Source organism: Psilocybe cubensis, chromosome 9 (assembly GCF_017499595.1).
Source record: "Psilocybe cubensis strain MGC-MH-2018 chromosome 9, whole genome shotgun sequence".
Lineage (NCBI taxonomy): Eukaryota > Fungi > Basidiomycota > Agaricomycetes > Agaricales > Agrocybaceae > Psilocybe > Psilocybe cubensis.
In genome coordinates, this window is record NC_063007.1 from 1,423,925 (window position 1) to 1,444,559 (window position 20,635).

Sequence of the window (20,635 nt, forward strand, 5' to 3'; positions counted from 1 at the left end):
ATAAGGGCGGTATCGTGTCGGGCTGCAGCTAAGGTGGTGTATGAGGGTTGATGTGAGGGGGGTAAGGCACACATACGTAGTTGCACAATGAGAGAGTAGAGCCCAAAGGGCGTACAGCGATGTATAGGGATGTTACAATAAAATTTCAGTTAAATATCAATACATTTCCTTACCGAATCACGCGAAAATCAAGAAAAGTATTGTGTATTACTCGCCAAGACAAGGATACATCTAAAAAGATGTTAGTAGAGGTACAAGAGAATCAACGACAGACTCACATAAAGCTACAGTTAGTATTCAGCAAACCCGAGTTCATCGAGGTCACCCCGGTTCTCATCCTTGTCGCTTTCCTCCTCCTCCTCCTCCTCCTCTTCAGAATCGGTATGCTGGTCGCTGTTGTCTTCATTGTCATCAGAATCGGCGCTGTTTTCAGGTGCCACTTCAGCCTGGTCCTGAGCGTCTTGCTCCTGGTCTGAGGCCCCATCTGGTTCCAGATCAGGATCGGGTGCTTCATGTGCCTCGCGGCGTTTTTTGCGAGAGGCAATGTCATCTGCACGTCGGTCTTGCCTAAGAGAATCGGTAGCGGCTCGCGTGCTAGCGTGGCCAACTCCACCCCCTCTGTACAGCATGACCATGTCGCGATCCACAAAACTGTAAAAAATTAGTAAAGGGTAAGAAGTGACTAAATGTACTCACAAATTGACATAATATCTCTCCCATTCTTCCCCTTCATTATTTTCTTTGCTTCTATAAGCTACAGATGGGCCGAGAGTCGGTATTTTTCCAAGAATGAAGCGAGGGATCAAATGGGTTGCACGAATTACGAGGGATGGGTCCACAAAACCAAATGACGCAGAGTCATTGATATCACCAAACGCCAACTGTGGAAGCCTTCTATATTTCCAACCGTAATGGCAATCTTCACAAACACCCAGCCATCGGACATGAAGAAAATCCACTTTGTGCTTGGAAGCACGGTAGTAATCATCAGGGGTAGATATTACCACATTGGCGTGGTAGATTCCAATGATACGGGCATACCAATAAGGATGAACCTGCTGATCTGCACCTTTGTTGCTAGCGAGTACCATGATGTCACATCGGGAAGAGTTTGGCTTCAAGGTATCTTGTATTCGACGCATATCATACGAAGTATAGTTGATGCGTAGAACCTGATGTTCGTAAATTCGGTCACCGAGTATTGTGATTTGGAGTCGCTCATGGGTACCAATGCTATCACTGAATTCGTTTACCCCTGATAAGCGGGCATAAAGGTGAGTTTTGAGACGAAGCATAAAGTCCTAAATACAACATTGAGTATATAGAAACAAGCGAAAAATCCGGCTTACCCTTGTCGCCGGATCGTTTTGGTTTTGTGACATCCAGGGTAGTATATCTAACTTTCGACGCACGTCTGATGAGATGTGATAATGTAAATCAGGAGGAGTGGGCTCCAGTAACTCCCTGTCCTCACGCAGCAGCTTGCGTATCTCGACACGGTTAGTGCGGTGTACCACACGTTCTCGGTAGATGTGTTTGGCGATACCTCGAATATGATCACCTTTCTTGACCCGTTTGTAGAAGAGTTTCGCTCTCTTGTGCTCGCTTTCGCCCATCTGAGTGCTCGTGCCGTCAGTGGTGCCAAATTGGCGAATGGAATCGACATAATCGGGAAGGGAATGCAATTTGTACGTTTGCATATTGAACGTGCGGGTCTTGGGTTCATTGGGTTGAGTCGGAGGTACTGGCAGACCCGCACTCGCTGCCTTTTTGGCCTTGGCTGCCTGTCTTCTTCCTCTTGCGGCTGTTTCTGATGGAAGCTCGCGAATGGCGTACTGACTACAAACCTCCTTTTGGAACTGACGAAGGAGATCACATAACCGAGTACACAAATTCCCCAACTCGTCCAGAGTGGTATTGGTGTGAAGTCGAAGCTTGGCTAGGGCGTGCCATGTTGCCATTTCAAACAAGAGGTTTTGAATAATTTTATTGTGTGCAGGTTCTGGCAACAAGCCCTCAAAGACTGGTATAGAGCACTATTATGGAATCATTAATAATTAAAATCAAACATCACACGCAATTGAGGCCTACCTGAAGGAGATCTTCAAAATCCCGTGCTGCCAGTTTCTTCATATCTGAAGCATTCCTAGCAAAACGTCGGATAGTTGTGAGGCCGAAAGGGGAGACTTGGCGGTATCTAAATCTATAGTTAGTTTGAGTAAGAATCGAGATATCACGACAATACCTTTCGTTCAGAGTTGCAATGGCGTTCTGGTTGCTAGAGGTATAAAGAATCCGGAGTAGGTGACTAAATAGGGCCTTCCAGACACCCAGTTCCACTTCGTGCATGAAGTCGACAGTAAACATCCGATAAAAGTTGAAGCCATATTCAAATAAAGCCTTGGAAAAAGCGTTCTATGTAATATTCTTAGACAAAATACGTAGATATGAGGAAATAAAAATATACCCGAGTTGGAAAAGCAGAGGTCTGTTGCAGCAAGCCATTAACCACCTTGCTGTTAACCTTTTTCCCCAAGAACAATGCTTTACGGGCAGTTTTGATGTCAAATTGACAAGTTTCGCTGTCAACGCGAGCTAGCTTGAGCCGGTTTCGCATATCCATCTTTGATCCAACCTTTGGGACATTCATAGTCTGAATTAAACAACGTGGACACAAGCAAGTGCCGCGACACTTGCAGCAGGACTGCAGCATTCTGCTTGTACATTAGTTATCAATCGAAATAGCGAGTAGATGTTGACTTACTTTTTGGGGTAGTCATTTGAACTAAAAATAAAACGGAGATACATAGCTCGACATACTCTGTCGGCCAGTTCTACGGCCTCTCCTTCAGCATACGCTCGTTTGACATCCTCATCAAGTAATAGCCCCCAGACGCCTGTATTGACCTCGCGTCTCATATGGGTGAGCATTTCAGATGTCGCAGCTTTGCCAAACTGTCGCTGATGCCAATCTTGAAAACTGTCTGTGAGCTATGACCCAAACGTTAATATGAATAGTACATGCCAGTCAATACAAACTTACTTTAGGGATATACGCAATATGGTGCGCAGCGAATTCTTTAGGTTTCCCTCTGGTGTATTTTGACTGGTTGAGGATATACATAAGGATCGGCCATATAGAAGCATCGCCAAAACTGGTCAGGTGGGTAGAATCTGAAAAAATCCCGATACCAACGACAAAGGGCTCCAGGTGTCTGTGGGGACCTGTGCGTGGCTCTGACTTGATCTTTTCATACTCTTCATTGAAAATGTCCGCCACGTAGGACTCTGAGAATAAGCGTTCGGGTGGTTCGTCGGGTGAGGGACGCCAAAATTCTCTGTACGGTATGGTCGTATACGTCTCAGAGGTGCATTCTGCAAAGGCCTGTTTGATAACTTCTAGAGGTTTTCGATACATGACGTTTTCAACAACAAATTGAGGAACCTCCTCTTCCGAATCGAATATGAAACCGTCGCATGGCACTGGTATTGAAAAGCTGCCCTTGATCCACCCAGCTTCCGGTCGACACACTTCTGACAAAGTAGGATCTGTAGAATTTTTTTGGGTGGAGATTTCGTCCAGACGCACTGCCTCTCGAGCAGTAGAAAAGGAGGAATCAAAGTCCTTGGGGTCAAAATCCGGGTCCAGTACGACTTGGTGAATCAATTTGTCAGTATCAGCGTAGGATTTAGTACCGTGGCCGTTGTAAAACCAAGACATGATAAGTTGAGTAGAACGATTTTTGAATAGCAAGCTCTTGTCGTCTTTTGGCTCAGAATCCAAGGACCAATCCGAAGGTAGGGCCATTGGTGTTCCCTCTGACGCCTTTCTCAAAGAGTCGGCTGGGTCTTTGGCAATATTTGGAGAATTGGACACTGATGACAGTGTGAAATGTTCGTCAGGAGTAATAGAAGGGGGACCATAGGTATACTCTCGAAATATCCCATAGCCATTCATTGGTGTTCGATACAGACTCTCCACAGATGGAGGTTCCTGAGGCTGAGGTGGTTCCTCCTCCACGACTGGTGGTATAATTAGAGGAGGTTCGGGTGGGACCTCGTCTCGAAAGCGCTGTGGCAATCTAATAACGCGTGGAGGAAGTCCTCTAGGCCGTTCAATGGGAGGTGGTGGTGTCGGGGGATGTGGTGGTGGTGGTGGTGATTTAGGTGGAGGCGCAGGGGGCATTGGAGGTGGTACCATATCCACATCGAGATACTCATGATGGACATCAACGTCCATAGGCCCGGGCTCATTATTCAGGGTTGCCTGGTGCAAAGAACCACTGGCAACATTACTGTTCTGATTCTGCCTGCTGAAGTTTTCCTGGAACCCCTTCAGGACCTTGCTCATTGCAGCAGGATATTTTTTACATTTGTTGGTATGCTGCTTCAAGGAGCAACCTGGTACAAAGAGTTTATGGCACCCTAAGCAGGGTCTTTTTTCGTCGGACATAATTACGGCCTGCTGAAGTACAACTATCCACGCAATGAGCCTGGATAGGGAGTAGAAAATCCTTGCCCAAGCAATGAGCCTAGGCAGAGTAACGATACCCTTATCCCAGCAATGAGCCTGGATAGGGGGGATATCCTTGCCCAAGCAATGAGCCTGGGCAGGCGAACGACACCCTTATCCCAGCAATGAGCCTGGATAGGGGGTAGAAAATCCTTGTCCTAGCAATGAGCCTGGACAGTGGATAGGAAGCTCTTATCCCGGCAATGAGCCTGGATAGCGAGCCACCAATTCGTTCTGACCCGAGCAATGAGCCTGGGTAGAGCGAATAAGGAGAGTGCAGACATCAACCTCAGGCGTGATAGGGCGCGGTGTCGGAGTTCAAAACTTAGCGGAGTTTTGATTGGCCTAACCGGCTTACTGTAAGCAATCTCATGTTTTTTTTATGTTTTTTGAGCTCAGAATTGATTCACACATGTTTCGATGCAGGTCCAAACAATTCTTTCCGTGGTATACATGATATCTGACCAATAGTTTGTACGAAGAAATATAGATAGTATACATAAAATTTGTTTTGTAGTATGTACGAAGGCAAAAATAGACTGTGAGTAGTGGTGTAGATCCGTGAATGAAGAAACAAGAAAAATGTGCTACCTATCTACGAGGATTCCTGGTTACGGGGATATGTTCATGGACAAATGCCGCTGATCGAGCTCGCACCAATTCCCTTAGAACACGGACTGGCTTATTTTTGAGAAGGCTCTTCCAGTCTTGAAGCGTTAAAGGTTGCGCTTTGCCATTTTGAATTAATTCCAGCCTAGTCTGGTACCAGTACTCGTTGCGTTCAGTCCATTCCAGCCATCCTATCCCATTCCTGTCGATTTCATTCCATACCGCCGGGGGAGGAAACCAAGACTTGACTCCGACCTGATTTTTAAAATCTAAGAACGACATTAAATAGAGCGATCAGTTAAATGTAGTGAACACTTACCCGTCATGAGAGAATACGACCCGATAATAATCGCAATATCGTGTTCTGTAAGCCCGTCATCGCAGTAAGCCAGCAACTCGGCCTCTGGATTAGCGACATATCCGCGTCCATTTCTCAGCAATTCCACTGATGGGCCCTGGAGAACAGACTCTGTGCTCAGATACTCTTTGGCAATTTGTCCTACTATTCCACCCATGAGTAGCGCTGCACGACCGCGTTGTTGGTCCAGTATCTGCCGACAGGCCAGCATCGAGGACTCATAGTCGTAGTTGGTAAACTTGTAGCTGACTTTGCGGTAAAAGGTAACTTCCTTGTAGGGTTGATGCACCTGAACCACATTTTTACGCCCGACAAGAGTTCGAAACTGCACTCCTTTGGACAAAAGTCTGTGTGCCACACTGACAACTGTATGCCCAGGATGGGACTGGAAGACTCGTAAGACATATAAAGCAGCCTCTGGGGTTTCGACTCCAATACTCCAATCAGCAGACATTCTGTCGGACTCTTCCTGAGGTGCATGTATGTCGTGATGAGCGAAAACAAATAGATTTGGGATGGGCCGATGGATGAGGCTGAGATTCCCTAAAACTTGAAGGGATAGGTAATTTTGCGGGTGGAGATCGTGAATGTCTTGAGGGAGCGGACGGTCAGTTGACCCCATCAAACCGTCATGAAACTGACAGATGAGTTGACGATCCGTGTTTGAGACAAACTGTTCTGCCCCATCCTTCCTAAACCCAAAGTGTTGACAGGCGTGTTTCCAGCCTTCCGGTGTCTTATCCTCCTTCTTCGGGACTACAGAGGCTACGAATCCATAGCTGTATCGCAAGTTGGAGATGAGGTTGGCGGTGTCCCAATCGTAATCGTGGATTTTCGAAGCTTTATCAGTGTCGGTATCCATGGTGGAGGGGCCCGGCTCTGGACGATGTACCGGAGGCTGGGAAGGCCCCTCCTGAAATTCCTCCGTGTCCATGGGGAATGTTTCGTACTGAGGTTCATGAGGGGAAGTCGCACCACCCGAGGAAGAGTCTACACAGGGTTCTGGGATGACGGAAACGGATTCCACACGGGGTACATCGTTGTCGGGGATGATGGACTGGGGATTGATGCGGGCAGCTTGGATAGGATAGTCGTAGATATAACCGTCCTTCCTAGGAGGGGGGTCCACAAATTGCAGATATTTTCGTGGCAAATCCACTTCATCAAAAATGTCCCACTCGTTTGAGACTGCATTGTATGTTCGTTGAGAGGGAGGCACCTTTGCAAACAGTCTCTCGTGCTTTGATTGAAGGAGGAGAACTTGCATGTATAATTCCTTCCCCCCCGGCGTCGTGACACTTTTCCACCTATAGACCGATGTGTTGTACCCCGGGAGGGCCTCCTCTCTTTGAAGCCTTTTGATCTTTGCGTCCTCGGTCTCAGTCGCAATGATAAAGCGCTGGTTTCTCTCGCGTTTCTCCAAGAATATCGAGACGTGGTCGTACAACTCTCCTCTCCGGTGGTAGTCACCTTTGTCCATCCAATCGTGAGTGGGGAGATTTGCTATGGCTCGCTTGGCCTCTGCAAGGTCCATGTCCATGGCTCGGCTTACTATCTCCCTCAATTCTGCAACCGTGGCCTCCACCTGGTTCTCCTCCATAGCCGCCTTGACCTTGTCGGTTTGCGAGGCAAATTTTTCATACATATATTTCGTGACCAACGACGTACTGTGTTCCATTCTCAATATATGTTTGGTGGAGTGCAGCGGGCAATCATGAAATCAAAAGTAGGACCTAAGGATTAGGCCAGCGAGAGGAACACTGGGGAATCGGTTCAGAAACTTCTCAAGGGCATCCCGAACAAGGTTTGCAGGAGGCTCAAGATAGCAAAGGGTGGGGTTGTTTATGATGGCCTGTTCTGCGATGGCACACCACGGAAAGAAAACAGGAATCTGCTGGTCCAGGAAGAACTGTATCTCGGGCCTCCGATTGTCATATTCATACCAGGGAATAACTATCCCTGCACGCTGAGTGTCGGGTGAGAATACACACGCTGGCGATGTTAAAAGCCCGTCCAACCAGGATCGCTGTAGCATCGGAACCTCCTCGAGCAGCCTGGTATACCATCGGGGTAGTAACTCGCCCTGTTCTCTCACCATCTTTCCTGCACAATACTTGTCATACTTTGCACACGCAGCAAAATATGCAAAGAATCCCATCCATACGGCAAACCAATCTCGCGCCAATTTAATCTGGCGATAAGCTTCTTCTTTCGATGTGTAGGGCTTATCGTATTTAAAGATGGAAGGCGGGGGTGGTTGACTGGCTGGTACGTGGTACCATAGCTTCATTTTGTGCGCAGCTTCCAGTAAACATTGTTCCTTAAACCGCCAATGCTTTATAGTATGAATTTCGAGCTGGTAGAGAGTGGAACCGGGTGGAGTATTATAGCTAGGAGTTACATCCAGCTCAGGCTGCCAGGTAAAGGTGTCGAAGGGGTCGGAGATAAAGGATGGGTTGAGCGGTATGAAGGACATCCACCCAAAGGTGTCTGTCCACCAGACAGGATGCTTGACAGAGGTGGGATCTGGCTCTGCATGTTCGGGGAATGGGTGGGGGTGATTCCGCTCTGGGGCCTTGATACGGACTGGTCGGTTACAATTGGGAGAGTAGTAAATTATACCGTCTTGTAGGAAGACGGAGCCCTGGGACCAGTCAAAGGAGGGCGTAGTCTGTTGTACGTAGAATTAGCAACCAAATACACCTTGATATTGTAAGATACATACGGGGGGCATTATGGACAGTCGGGGGAGCAGGAATTCCAATTTATCTGTGCGTACTGCCCTGGCAATGAGCCTGGGTAGTTTAAGCGTTCTGCCCTAGCAATGAGCCTGGGTAGTTTATGAGTTCTGCCCAAGCAATGAGCCTGGGTAGTGTCTCGCGTTCTGCCCTAGCAATGAGCCTGGGTAGTTTGCGCGTATTGCCCGAGCAATGAGCCTGGGTAGTGAGGCTGTCCGAGCAATGAGCCTGGGTAGCGAAGAAGAACCAATGACGCAGGAACGTGTTGAGATTACCATGCGTGTCGGAGTTTGAAATTGCCATCAGGCGGAATCTGAATTTGGGTAGGGTTCCATTTGTTGGCTCTGTTGACTTCCGCACCACTACCACCCTTCAACCCACGGAAATACCTGGGGGTTCGTTGGGTGGCAGTCTGCTGACTACGGTGATTCCGTAGTCTGTAGGCTGCTCAAGTCGGTGCCCACACCTTTCAACCCACGGAAATACCTGGGGGTTCGTTGGGTGGCAGTCTGCTGACTACGGTGATTCCGTAGTCTGTAGGCTGCTCAAATCGGTGCCCACACCCTTCAACCCACGGAAATACCTGGGGGTTCGTTGGGTGCGGCTGCTTGACTATGGTATTTCTGTAGTCTGGCGGTTGTTCGTCTCGGAGTTTGGTGGCAGTCTGCTGACTATGGTGATTCCGTAGTCTGTAGGCTGCTCAAGTCGGTGCTCACACCCTTCAACCCACGGAAATACCTGGGGGTTCGTTGGGTGCGGCTGCTTGACTATGGCAATTCTGTACTCTGTAGGGTGCTTCTGTCGCTGCTACGGACTACCAGCCCCCTTCAACCCACGGAGATACCTGGGGGTTCGTTCGGTACGCGTATACACCCCTTCTCGTCGTCGAAAGCCCTGGCCACAAGCTTCAACGCACGGGTATACCTGGGGCGTCTTGGGTGGCTACCTCCTGGCTATGGTGATTCGCGGTGGGCTATTTTTATCCTCTGACAGCTCGCTGTCGATGGCGATCGCGCCTCCTTCGCCTGCTAGTTATGGCAATGGCGCGGAATAGCGCGGACATCTGTACCTCCTCAGGTGTCCATTACATAACCACTGCGCTCAGTATATGCGGAAGAGAGTTTTTTTCATCCCTTTTCTTCCCGTACCACCACCATCCACCACCATGCTCACCCCGACCCAGATTGAAAAAGCCCTCACGGCTATCGATACCAACAAAGAACTCGAGTAAGCCTGAATCCCCCCCTCCCCCGTTCCCGTGCGCGTTAACCGCTAACGTTATTTGTAGATGCCCCGAACTAGCAGACACTCTGAAGGGCGCGAGATGGATTCACTAGTCCATTGACCCATTTATGAACGTAAAGAGCGTCATCCAAGAGGGTCTCGAGTTTCTGGCCAACCATATAACGGATGGTATGACCCGACAACAAATATTGGAGTAAGTATATGCGCCTTTTTTTTCTGGGGCATTTATTTATGCATATATTAGTTTACAACCCAAGCTCTGGTCCTTCTATGAGATGCAGGACTTGATGCCCGACCTTATGGATATCATCAAGAAGTGCGAGGACAATTCTGCCTTGATTGGCAAAGTCATTGATTTGGTAAGAATTTTGTGAGGTCGCATGTACAGATCGACTAACCATACTTGTAAGGTATCGAGTGCTGCAGCTCATTCGCGATCCGACGATCTCTTCAAGGCACATAAGTTGATCTCGGAGTTGATCCCATTTGATCTGAGGGTCCCACTTGACCTACAGGCCTACAAACTGGCCTGTGCCAGGGTGAACCAGGGCTATAAACACCCTGCATACGCCGCTCTTTTAATCCCGCGTGTCAAGTTCGCCGAGCTTGCCGACCTCAATGCGCGTGAAATTCTGTAAGTCGGCTTGTTATTTTCTGCGAATATGAGTTGATTTATTTGTGGATAGCGTGCGATGTGAATCACTCGAAGCCGATACCAAAAATGGAGACGCGCTGGATTGGCCAGCTTGCTTGTATGACCCTGACATCCCATTTGACATAGACGACGAGGTCCAAGGTCTGTTTCGACCACCCTTGGGTCCCCAAGTAAGTTTTTTTTTATGTTTTGACATGTCATTGATACATATTGGCACTCTAGTTCGTCCAACGTATGCTTGTAGGCGAGGCCAACAGGCTTGGAGGACGTGCCAGCAAAGGACAGATTCACAAAGTATATGAACTAACGATAAGACTCATATGTTATTATTGCATGATGGTAAGTGGACATTGCCAGTAGTCTGTCAGTGCTAACCTCCTTCAAAGCTTGTCATTGCAATCAGCGGTAAGACTTGGCCTGAGGCGAAGAGCATTTTGAAGGCCGACCGCCTCTACGCATCTATTCTGACGCTTCTGTTGGGTCTTTTTGATGACAATACGTGGGCCAAGGAGACTGTGGCTTGGTGGCAAGAGTAAGCGTGCCTTACGCGCTTGATTTTATGCTAATGAATTTCTAGGAACATTATCTTGCCATCTGAGCCCGTGGATCATGACAAGAAGTCGTCCCCTTTAGAAGGTAGTGCACGCGACGGACGCCTCAGAGACCCGGTAGAACGGCGTAAAGCTCAAATGGCCGCTGCGGCTCAAGCACCTGCACCTGCTCGTGCACCTGCTCGTGCACCTGCACCCGCACCCCCTCGTGCACCCACACCCGAACCTGCTCGTGTACCCACACCCGCACCTGCATCTCCTCAAGCACGCACACCCTCCTCCCACCCCGCCCCAGATAATGGGTCTGCACCAGCGCTAGCTAAAGCATTTGCAGCTGTTTCACTGGCGGAACCTGTGCCTCAACAAGTCTCCCGTCGCCGAATGGCATTAAACGCGATTAGGATCCCTTCAGAATCCCCCCCTGACCTCCCTTCCGAGGATTCTTCCTCTCTTTCTTCCGAAAACGAACGCTCCCCTTCCCCACCAGCCCCGATCAAGATCAAGGTGCGTTTTCACTCGAGATTGGTTCATTACACTAATATTATGATTAGCTCCCTGCAAAGAGGAAAGCGGCGCCACGCCGCCCTGGTCCAAAGCGTAAAGACGTGAGTGCATTTATTACATTCTCTATCTAGGGCTCATATTAGCTACAGGCACCACCTTCAGACCCCTTCGAGACCGGGGATGAGGCCCTGCCTACTCCCAACGCTGATGCCGTTCCTGCACCCAATTCTGACGCCACCGCCGCCGACGGTGAAGAACCACCAGCTAAAAAGGCCAGGACCCAGGCCAAGGGAACGCGCCAACCTATCAAACGTAAGGCTAAGAAATTCTGATGTCTTTCATTGCTGTAATTATTGCTCTGCTCTGCCCTGCTTTACATACCATGCCTGTACTTTTATTACTGAATAAATAAATTTGTTCTATTATAATCTGCTGGGTGCCTCAAAATCCCATTCAATCCTCCTTATCATTGAGAAATCCAATAAATTCTCGCAATGTTTTATAACGCTCTTGATTCCTTGTCATCTCATACAGTAATTTGTTGAGATTATAAACTAGCCGCTTATTCTTTCATATTGCAATACCCAAAAATATTGTAAACCTCAAATTAATTTATTCGCACTGCAATATTTCCGGTTTCTCACAACATTTCAAGAGGGTTGTAACGCAGTATGAGAATTTCGAATAAAAAAATATTTAATTGGGTTTACAATGCTTTGTAATCTACCCGCACTTTTTATGATGATCAAGGATGTTGTGCATTGGACAAGTGGTTGTTGAGATATGGAAAGAAAGGTGTTGAAGAACCCATCAGAGACCCGGATGGATATTGGCCTTTATTTATGCTTTGTTTGTGGTCACCTCTTTGGCCTTTCTCCGGGATACTTTTTGACATATCTCAGCTCATAATCATCGGATTTCCATGAGTCTATATACCACAGATAGGTGTCATTTAGGGCTACACAGCCGTATAGTTTTTGTATTTTATAAGTGTTATCCTTCACATCATATTTTGCTTTTCCTCCATTTTTGAACAACAATGCTTATTCTTCTTGTACCATCTTGTTAAGCGTTCTGGTCATTTAGCATTATAAATATAATATGTAGAGGACCTTAGTAGCTATCTGTGAATGTAAGATATGTGCATTTAGGTGAAGTATAAGCGGTGATATGGTCATATTATGTTGCACATCCAATACCTTGTTATTAGCCTCATAACCAAGGTGTTTCCCTTCATCCTGAATGTTTCAAAGATATGTATTGGGTCTGTGGTACTATATAGAGCAGATTTACATACCTATATGTGCTGGGAATGGCCATTCTATCCCATAATAAAATATACAAATTCTGGAGAGGATGGGGGGTAGTACCCTTAAATCTTAGAATTGCACCAAGATTTTGGGCCCTAAAAATTGGTATAATAAACGCCTCCCCATCCCTGGTTGGGCCTGAATTTATCTGATCAGGAAGGCATTTGTACAAGGGGTAGGAGGAGGGGTAGGGTGCACATCCTAGTTCAATAGGTTCCACTGCTCCAATTGAGCTGAAACTTGGCATGTACTCCGTCTAACATAAATAATAAATAATGGCATAGTCAAAAGGGTGCATGCCAGCCCCTGGAGGGTGCTATTCAACGTGCGCTTTTTGACCAAAACATCGTATGCTTAATTGCACAATAACAAGTAAAGATATTGCAATTCTAATTTCATATTCGGATTGGGACACTTTAAAACTATATGTCTATTAAAAAACACCAAGGGAAACGGTCCAGAAATGCCCCCAAAAGCGCCCAATCCATTGCCAGCAATGCACAAAAGTAGCATAGGATGAGTGTTATTTATAGAGCCAGGAGCCAAGGGAAGGGGCAGGGACAGGGCCCTGATGTGATGGCTGTCAGCCCTAATTCTAATATATTTAGTCCGAGTTCCTGGGCCAAAAATAGCATGCACTAATCAATCTGGTACAGGATTATCAAGCCTAGATAATCATAAGATTAGATATGAAATCATAATGAAATCACCTCTACAGCTAATGAAATCAATTCTAAATATTAATGAAATACTTCAAGATAGAAATGAAATCGCAATGAAATCATTGATAATAGTGGAATGAAACAGCCTTCAATTGAAATGAAATCAAGCCAACAAGTAATGAAATCAATTGGTTTGATATCATATTTTTGTCTAGGAATGAAATGCCCAATAGTAATCAAATCTCTAGATAAACAATGATATGAATTACTGGGTAACAGTTTAGTTCGCCTGTAGACAGTTGTCTAGATATAATGATATAAATTGAAGCTACCAGTCCGAGAGGTTGAAACTGCTGCCCGAACGGCAGTTTGGCGGACGCCCCGGATGCACCACCGGCAACTCACTCCACCTGCTGATGAAATTTGCAAAAGACGCCTGGAGGAGAGGAGAGGAAGTGGCGGTGGTCTACATGGACGTGAAAGGTGCCTTTCCAAACACAGTCATACCGGTGTTGGAACACAACATGAGGTCAGTGGGGATACCGAAGGAGTACACGAGGTGGATAAGGAACAAGAGCGAAGGGAGAGAGACGGTCATCGCGTTCGACGACTTCACGTCGCAGCCCATCGCAGTCAAAAACGGCCTGGATCAAGGATGCAATCTAGCAATGTTAAGTTACAGGATATACAACGCGGGACAAATCAAAGCGATCAGGCAGAACAAGGTCGAGCTATCAACGAATTATGCAGACGACGCGTATGTGGCGGCGGCGGGGAAGACAATGAAGGAGGCAGTACAGAGGGTGGAGGAGCTCTTTCATAGAGAAGAAGGGCCCAGAGATTGGACAAAGTCACACTTCTCGGACTACCAGTACGAGAAGTTTGTATTCAAGGGACTCACGAGGAAGAGAGTGGTCGACCCAAACAACCCGAGGAAGAGGATCGCGCCACCTACGCCGAACATCAACCTTGATGGCCAACAAATCAAGGCAAAGAACATACATAAATTCCTGGGAGTGATGGTGGACAGCAAACTGAGGTTTAAGCAACACGCCGCGTACGCGATAGCCAAAGGAACAAAGATGGTCAATCAGACAAGGAGGCTGTCACGGATGGCGAAGGGGATGAGAGGAGATTACGCGAGGAGGCTGTATTACTCGAGTGTGGTAACCAGCATGCTATACGCAGCTGATGTATGGTGCCCGACGATGGCGGGAGGAAAGGGAGAAAGGGAGAAGGGCATGAAAGGAATGTTGAGGAAGATGGACAGTGTACAACGAAGGGCAGCGCTACAGGCAACAGGTGCACTGAGGACAACACCGACGGATCTACTATTTGCACATGCAGACATGCCACCAACAAAAGATGTCATATGAAAAATGTGCAACGCGGCGGCGCTACGGATGGCGACGCTACCGGAATCGCACCTGCTACATCACGAGATAAAGAGAGCCAGGAAGATACAACCCAAACGGCACCCAGCACCTTTGCACCATGTCATGGCAGTGAGCAAAATATTCCAAAACGACTTCGAAATGATAGAAACCACCCCTAAGGCACCAAAGTGGGAATCACCAATGGACATATTGATAGCAAAGGACAGGAAGAGAGCAAAGGAAATGGACAAGGAAGACAACAGCGACATCAGGATCTACACGGACGGGTCAGGACTGGGAGGGAAGATAGGAGGAGCGGCGGTGATTTACGAACAGGGAAGGAGCACAAAGGTAGCGAGAGCGCATCTGGGCAGCGAGAAAGAGCACACGGTGTTCAAAGGGGAATGCGTGGGGCAGATACTGGGAATGCAACTCTTGGAGGACAGGCTCGAAGAAAGAAGACCAAACCAAACTGAGACAATTACAATAAGCATGGCGGTGGACAACCAGTTGTCCCTGACAAGACATAAAGCAAGGAAGCAGGGCCCAGGGTCATACCTGATAGAGGAGGTGCAGTGGCAGTGGGCAAAAATCAGAAAGAAATACCCAAAAGCAAGGCTGAAAATGAGATGGGTCCCAGGACACGAGGACATCAAAGGAAGCGAGAGGGTTGACAGGGAAGCTAAACGAGCGATGAAAGGCGCAGACAGAAACACCGGCCCACAGAGAGGATGCCTGAAAAAGACCCAAACTGCGAGAACTGCGAGGACAATGTACCAGAGACAATCACACACTACTTGAAGCACTGCCGAGCGTACAAGGAAATAAGAGCAGAATGGAGGAAGGAGCTGGGACCAGACCACCCAATCGGCGTAGGACTACTAGGAGAGCTCAAAACAATACAGAGCGTGCTGCGATACGTGAAAGCCACCAAAAGATTCAAAGAAACACATGGAGAAATAGTATGCGCCGAGAGGGAGACCGAGGAAGAAGAAGCGGAGAGGAGAGAAGAAGAAGAACTGGAACTAGAGGAAACCTGGGTCTAGGAGAAGAACAATGGACGAGACCACGAAGAGAAAACAGCGCCGGCAACACTGTGAGGCAGGCCACAGCCCAACCACCACTTCCTTTCATTCCCGATGTACATATTTCATTTCACCTTCTAATGCAACATATTACACATTCTACTGTCCCATATTTGAATTTTCTACCTTCAACACATCTCCCCACCCATTTTACAATACCGTCGTATAACACAGTTACCTTACTTACAGCTACTATCACACACAGAGACATAATACGCACTACGTGCGAGGTGCTACCAAAGGAGGCCCACTACAACGTAGAGTTTGACACCATAGGAATAGTATATTAAAAGTAGAACATACAGTAGGACGTCCAGCATAAGGCCTGACCTCAATGGACAATAAATAGGATTTAAAAAAAAAAAAAAAGTTGACGTCAGAGCTTGCAAAACAAACCGGCTGGTTTACAACAATTATTTTGGGAGGTCCACTTCCAAAGGATAACGGAAACATTTCTACCTTGATGTGAATCTTTAGAACCGAGGGCAAGAACAGGGTTCTAAGCGCTTGAACCAGATACCATCACAGTACAGATAAGGATGGGAGAGACTTTGGAGCTTACGTCGGTAAAGAGGATTTCGAGTTGAGCATTAGCCGAAAGTTCGACGACTTTCTACATGAGGCTTTTGGTGAGTGGATATAACTGAAGACTGTTTACGCACCTTCTAACCAAGTCATAGATTATTGTGACCGCCTTGCTTGGGCAATATCCAAAGAAAGCATGTCCAACAAGAGCAACAAAGAAGAGTCCAATTCTGAGAGCGAGGAGCAAAAGGTTTCCAAACCTATGCCCCAAAAGAAAGAGCCAAAGCAAAATCAGCAGGAGGTGTCCAAGTATGAGGCAACAAAACAAAAGAATATTGAGCAAAATAAGGTGTTACTGAGGGAGCTAGGCCTTGACAACATTGGGACGAAGATGAAGAAGGGGGGATTGAAAACATGGGATGAAAATGAACCCACCTCTAAAAAGGACCCGTCTACCCCCAGCAACGTTCATACATTCCCACGTCAACCGTACGTGTGATTAATTAATTGGTCAACAGCAAAGCGTAGATGCTGATGGATGGCTCTGATAGGTCGACATCTAGCAAATCTGGCGTACCCAATGTTGAGAAATCAACTGCCAGTGTCAAAGAAAAAGACCTCGGTGACACGTCTGTGAGTTTCACGGTTGTCATATAAAAATCTGGTTTCTCACCATTTTTCACATAGCCCCAGTCTCCTACTAAGGCCAATCAATCTACTGGAGTAGTACCCAACGTAGTCAATTCGGTGTTGCATGATAATCTTGAAGACATTGCTGGCATCTCTATTGCAACTACTAAAGACAATGCAAAAGTCAGCATTCAGGTCATCAGGGAAGTGAATTCAAACGCTGACCTACCGAGAGACAATGATCTCGCCACCGCAAATCCAGATATGGATGTAGACCCAAAATCTGATGATAGGTGCCTGCGCAGAGATGCCGGGGTCAGTGTTGATAACGCTGCCGTGGGAATAGCCCCTCAAACCTTCCACGTTCAATCACCCTCACCGTCTGCTTCGCCAACCACGCTTAGTGCTGCCACTACACCTGCACCACCTCCAACCTCTACCCCATTGACTGCTCCTCCAACTCTTGCAGCCACAGCCGATCCATTAACTTTCCTTGCCTCTCTTGACGACAACCTCAAAGGCGCCCCCTCTTTCTTATCTTTGAATGTGATCCAGTATCTTCAAGGTTTATCCAATCACACAAGTTGGCAGGAGTTGGTGTCGCTGTATCTGGAATTTGAGAAAGGGAATCCTACCCTAAGAGTACGTTCTTTTTGCTACTGTTATTTTTTTAGCTTCACTTTTCTCTTTCAGAAACTCTCGACCGCAATGCGTCCACGCAAAGTGGCCCCTTGGATCAAAAGGCATCTAAACAAGAAGCATGACCCTGTCCCTGTCAACAAAGCAAATTACGGTCAACGATTCCGCGATTGGTGGTCCTCAAATCAGTTGAGGGGTTGGTAATGGGATATTACTGAGATATTGTTGGTTTTTGATAGACTTGGAGGTGTTATCATGCATGAGGACAATCTGTGAAAATTGCAGTAGTTCTATCACTCCTATATGGCTGCCCAAGTGGGGAAATATTCCCCGTAAATATAATTTGCTTATTTTTGAGAAGTCCGTCAAGAATAAAAAAAAGTTGTGCGCGGAAACATTTTTTTGGTGCGCAGATTGCTTTCTGGGGTAGTTTGAAGATTCCGTGAACACAATTTGCTGCGCGGAAACATATTTCAGACATATATTACAAGCCCGAGTACATTATTTCTACCCCAAATTATACTTTATGTGTAAATTACCTGCGCGTAAATACATTTTGTGCGCTGAACAAACCTTGTGATGCGCGGAAAACATTGTTAATTCTTGCCCAAAGTGGCCAGCCGCAATTGCCGTGATTATGTAAATTGATCCATTATGGCACTTTGGCACACTCTCAGGGCCCATGAGACAAGGACAAGGGAGATCTAGAGGATCTAAAGGGATGCAGGTGAAGGCATATACACGCATCGTGGTGACGATTGTGGAGTCATCCGCGGTGTATGCGGTCGCGCTGTTCATGTTTGACAACCGCCTGTGCCAGCTCACGACGAGGATTCGGAGACGGATTCTGATCATGATGGACAGGCGCTACCTATTCCACCTAGGCGTCCAGTAGTGCCTCGTATCGCCCCCCCCACCGTTTAGTTCTTCGCAGGAGGAAGGTGGGCAGCAGCAGCAGCCTTCTCAAACCATATCTCCTCCTGAGCAAAGTACGCCTTCTCTGTCGGTCTCGGGTTCGGAAGAGATACTTGACAAAGAGGAAGGCGGTACGTGATTATTCAATTTTCACGAGCACAACTATCCTAATTACTCAACTTTCCTTTCGTCTTACAGACCCCATAGACCCGGCATTCCATAGCCCAAGCAGGCAAACCTCATTTGTAAACCTCCGTAGTATTTCTCAAGCGCAAGAGGAAATCGATGCCCAATCTCCTATTTCACCGTCAATTGGCCGATCATCCCTGGTACATTCGCCTGTTGTTGCACCTCCAGCTGCACCTCCATCTGCTGCTCCTCATGATGATGATGATGCCAAAGAGGATGTAGAACAATTACGCCGCAAGACAATCGCTGAGCGCATGGCCAAATTGGGTGGTATTCGATTTGGCGCTGCACCTATCCCTACCCCCATCAGTCGACCACCACCTCGACAGTCTGAGGAAGAAGATCAAAAAGAGGGTGAAAGTTCAGCTGCAGTAGACGAAGAACCTGCAGTGCCACTTTCTGAAGAAGAAGAGGAGCGAGCGCGGAAGGAACGGATTGCAGCCAAATTGGCTACGATGGGTGGAATGAGGATTGGGATGATGATGGGTGCTGGTGGATTGCCTCCTCTGCCCCCGAGATTGCATATGGTGAAAGAGGAGAATGTTGACAGAGCTTCTGCGCCTGCACCTGCTGTCCCACCCGCGCCACCCACCCGCGCTGTACCTCTCTCACGGCCCCCTCCGCCTCCAGCTGCCCCTGTGCAGTCGGCCCAAGATACAGACTCTGAGTATGGAAGCGTAGCTGCTTCTGAAGAAGGTGTCAAGGTTGAGGCTGGTGAAAGTGAGGCCGAGGAATCTGGATACGAACATGTCGAAGAGGCTCCTCCTCCAGTACCATCACGAGCTGCTTGCCCGTCTATCAACAGACAATCTACAGGACCTTCTTCTCCACCTTCCAGGCCACCTGTACCGACCGCCTTGCCGATGAGGCGATCTAGCACATTGCAGAGCTCCACCTCTACGAGAAATGTATCAGGTGGAGATGGGGCGTCGAGTCCTCCCCATAGGGCGCCGCAAATGCCTCACACTGAATATGTTATGGTTGAAGAACCGGAAAGTCAAGAGGCTCCTCCACCGCCTCCAGCCAGGCCTGCCGCTCGCCCTCCTCCATCACGGTCTGCTCCTCAGGCACCACAACCACCACCTATGCTCCAGCGTCCCGACCTGGGAGATAGCATATCCTTGCAATGGGAGCTCCCGTCAATCCCTAATTCCAGTCTCGATTTCAGTGGTGCCTCGGATTTGACAATGTCGTGGACAGATGCTGGCGCCGAACCAACCTCTCCTGTAGTGGCGGCACAACCATCTTCTCCACCCGCCCCTCCACCGCCAACCAAACCACCTGCTCCTCTAGCTAACAATCGACAATTGTCCGCCGACGAGCTGATCGCGTTGTGGGGCCGCGTTGGCGTGCAGGTTTGCAAGGTTGCTACGTCGCTCTTCGAGAAATCGCACAAGACGCTCATCGGGGACGGGTCCTACGCCGGATTCGTGCGCGAGGTGCTTGCAGCGGTGCCCAACGCCGCACCCGCGCCCACAGCTGCTGGAGAGCCGTACGGTTATACAATATACGGTTATACAATATACGTGCAGAACGGGCCGGCGGTGGTGAAACGCGTCAGCGATATTATGCCGGGCAATTTGGTGGAGATTCAGGATGCAAAGCTCAAGGGGCACAAGGGGCTGCAGACGTATCATCAGTCCGTGGGTGCGGCGGGTGAGACGTTGGTGGGCGTTGTGGGCGAATTCGAAGCGAAAAAGTCGAAAATCAGGGTGTTTCAGGCAAATCAGCATGTTGGACAGCAGGTATGCAGCGCTCTTTGCAATTTGTATCATTCTGAATATTTCCTAGACAGTCGAGTCTGTCAGTTACCGTTTGGAAGACCTCAAGAGCGGACTTGTCAAGGTTTGTCCTTTTTATTCTCGCTTTTTCCACAATTCTGACAGATTTTAGGTTTATCGTGTTCTCGATGCATAGTCGATATTCCTATTCTTGGATTTATGTTTTCAATTGTACCTCTCTCTGTAATACTATTTGACATGCATGGGTATCATAAAGTACAACGCCCAAAAACCCCCAAAGAAGAAAAAGAAAACAAAAGGTGTCCACAGATAGAAATCTGGACTTGTTCTGGATCATCAGTTTAAACGCCTTACGAAGATCTTGAGGCCTTGAAGGAAAAGAGAGAAAC

At 47.8% G+C, this 20,635-nt stretch overlaps 5 protein-coding genes across 5 annotated transcripts; 2 read left to right on the forward strand and 3 right to left on the reverse strand.

The window, feature by feature from the left end:
* Nucleotides 1-290: 290 nt before the first annotated feature.
* On the reverse strand, nt 291-4,351 carry JR316_0009884 (uncharacterized protein; the record flags this gene model as incomplete). Its single annotated transcript, XM_047895564.1, has 8 exons — nt 291-651; nt 697-1,301; nt 1,350-2,036; nt 2,092-2,197; nt 2,246-2,415; nt 2,468-2,653; nt 2,821-2,991; nt 3,044-4,351. The coding sequence occupies 8 exons, from the start codon at nt 4,349-4,351 to the stop codon at nt 291-293; spliced, it is 3,594 nt and encodes a 1,197-aa protein (XP_047745283.1).
* Nucleotides 4,352-5,104: 753 nt separating this feature from the next.
* JR316_0009885 (uncharacterized protein) lies at nt 5,105-7,158 on the reverse strand (the record flags this gene model as incomplete). Its single annotated transcript, XM_047895565.1, has 2 exons — nt 5,105-5,391; nt 5,442-7,158. 2 exons carry the CDS (start codon nt 7,156-7,158, stop codon nt 5,105-5,107), a joined length of 2,004 nt encoding a protein of 667 aa, XP_047745284.1.
* A 42-nt stretch (nt 7,159-7,200) lies between these two features.
* On the reverse strand, nt 7,201-8,214 carry JR316_0009886 (uncharacterized protein; the record flags this gene model as incomplete). Its single annotated transcript, XM_047895566.1, has 2 exons — nt 7,201-8,151; nt 8,206-8,214. The coding sequence occupies 2 exons, from the start codon at nt 8,212-8,214 to the stop codon at nt 7,201-7,203; spliced, it is 960 nt and encodes a 319-aa protein (XP_047745285.1).
* Nucleotides 8,215-9,383: 1,169 nt separating this feature from the next.
* JR316_0009887 (uncharacterized protein) lies at nt 9,384-11,505 on the forward strand (the record flags this gene model as incomplete). Its single annotated transcript, XM_047895567.1, has 10 exons — nt 9,384-9,445; nt 9,585-9,656; nt 9,708-9,822; nt 9,874-10,097; nt 10,150-10,288; nt 10,341-10,412; nt 10,505-10,650; nt 10,696-11,173; nt 11,221-11,274; nt 11,323-11,505. 10 exons carry the CDS (start codon nt 9,384-9,386, stop codon nt 11,503-11,505), a joined length of 1,545 nt encoding a protein of 514 aa, XP_047745286.1.
* A 4,822-nt stretch (nt 11,506-16,327) lies between these two features.
* Nucleotides 16,328-20,421, forward strand: JR316_0009888 (SH3 domain-containing protein C23A1.17; the record flags this gene model as incomplete). The annotated part of the gene is made up of 8 exons (XM_047895568.1): nt 16,328-16,620; nt 16,683-16,764; nt 16,819-17,403; nt 17,455-17,600; nt 18,325-18,446; nt 18,514-20,249; nt 20,296-20,349; nt 20,398-20,421. The coding sequence occupies 8 exons, from the start codon at nt 16,328-16,330 to the stop codon at nt 20,419-20,421; spliced, it is 3,042 nt and encodes a 1,013-aa protein (XP_047745287.1).
* Between the last annotated feature and the right edge of the window lie 214 nt (nt 20,422-20,635).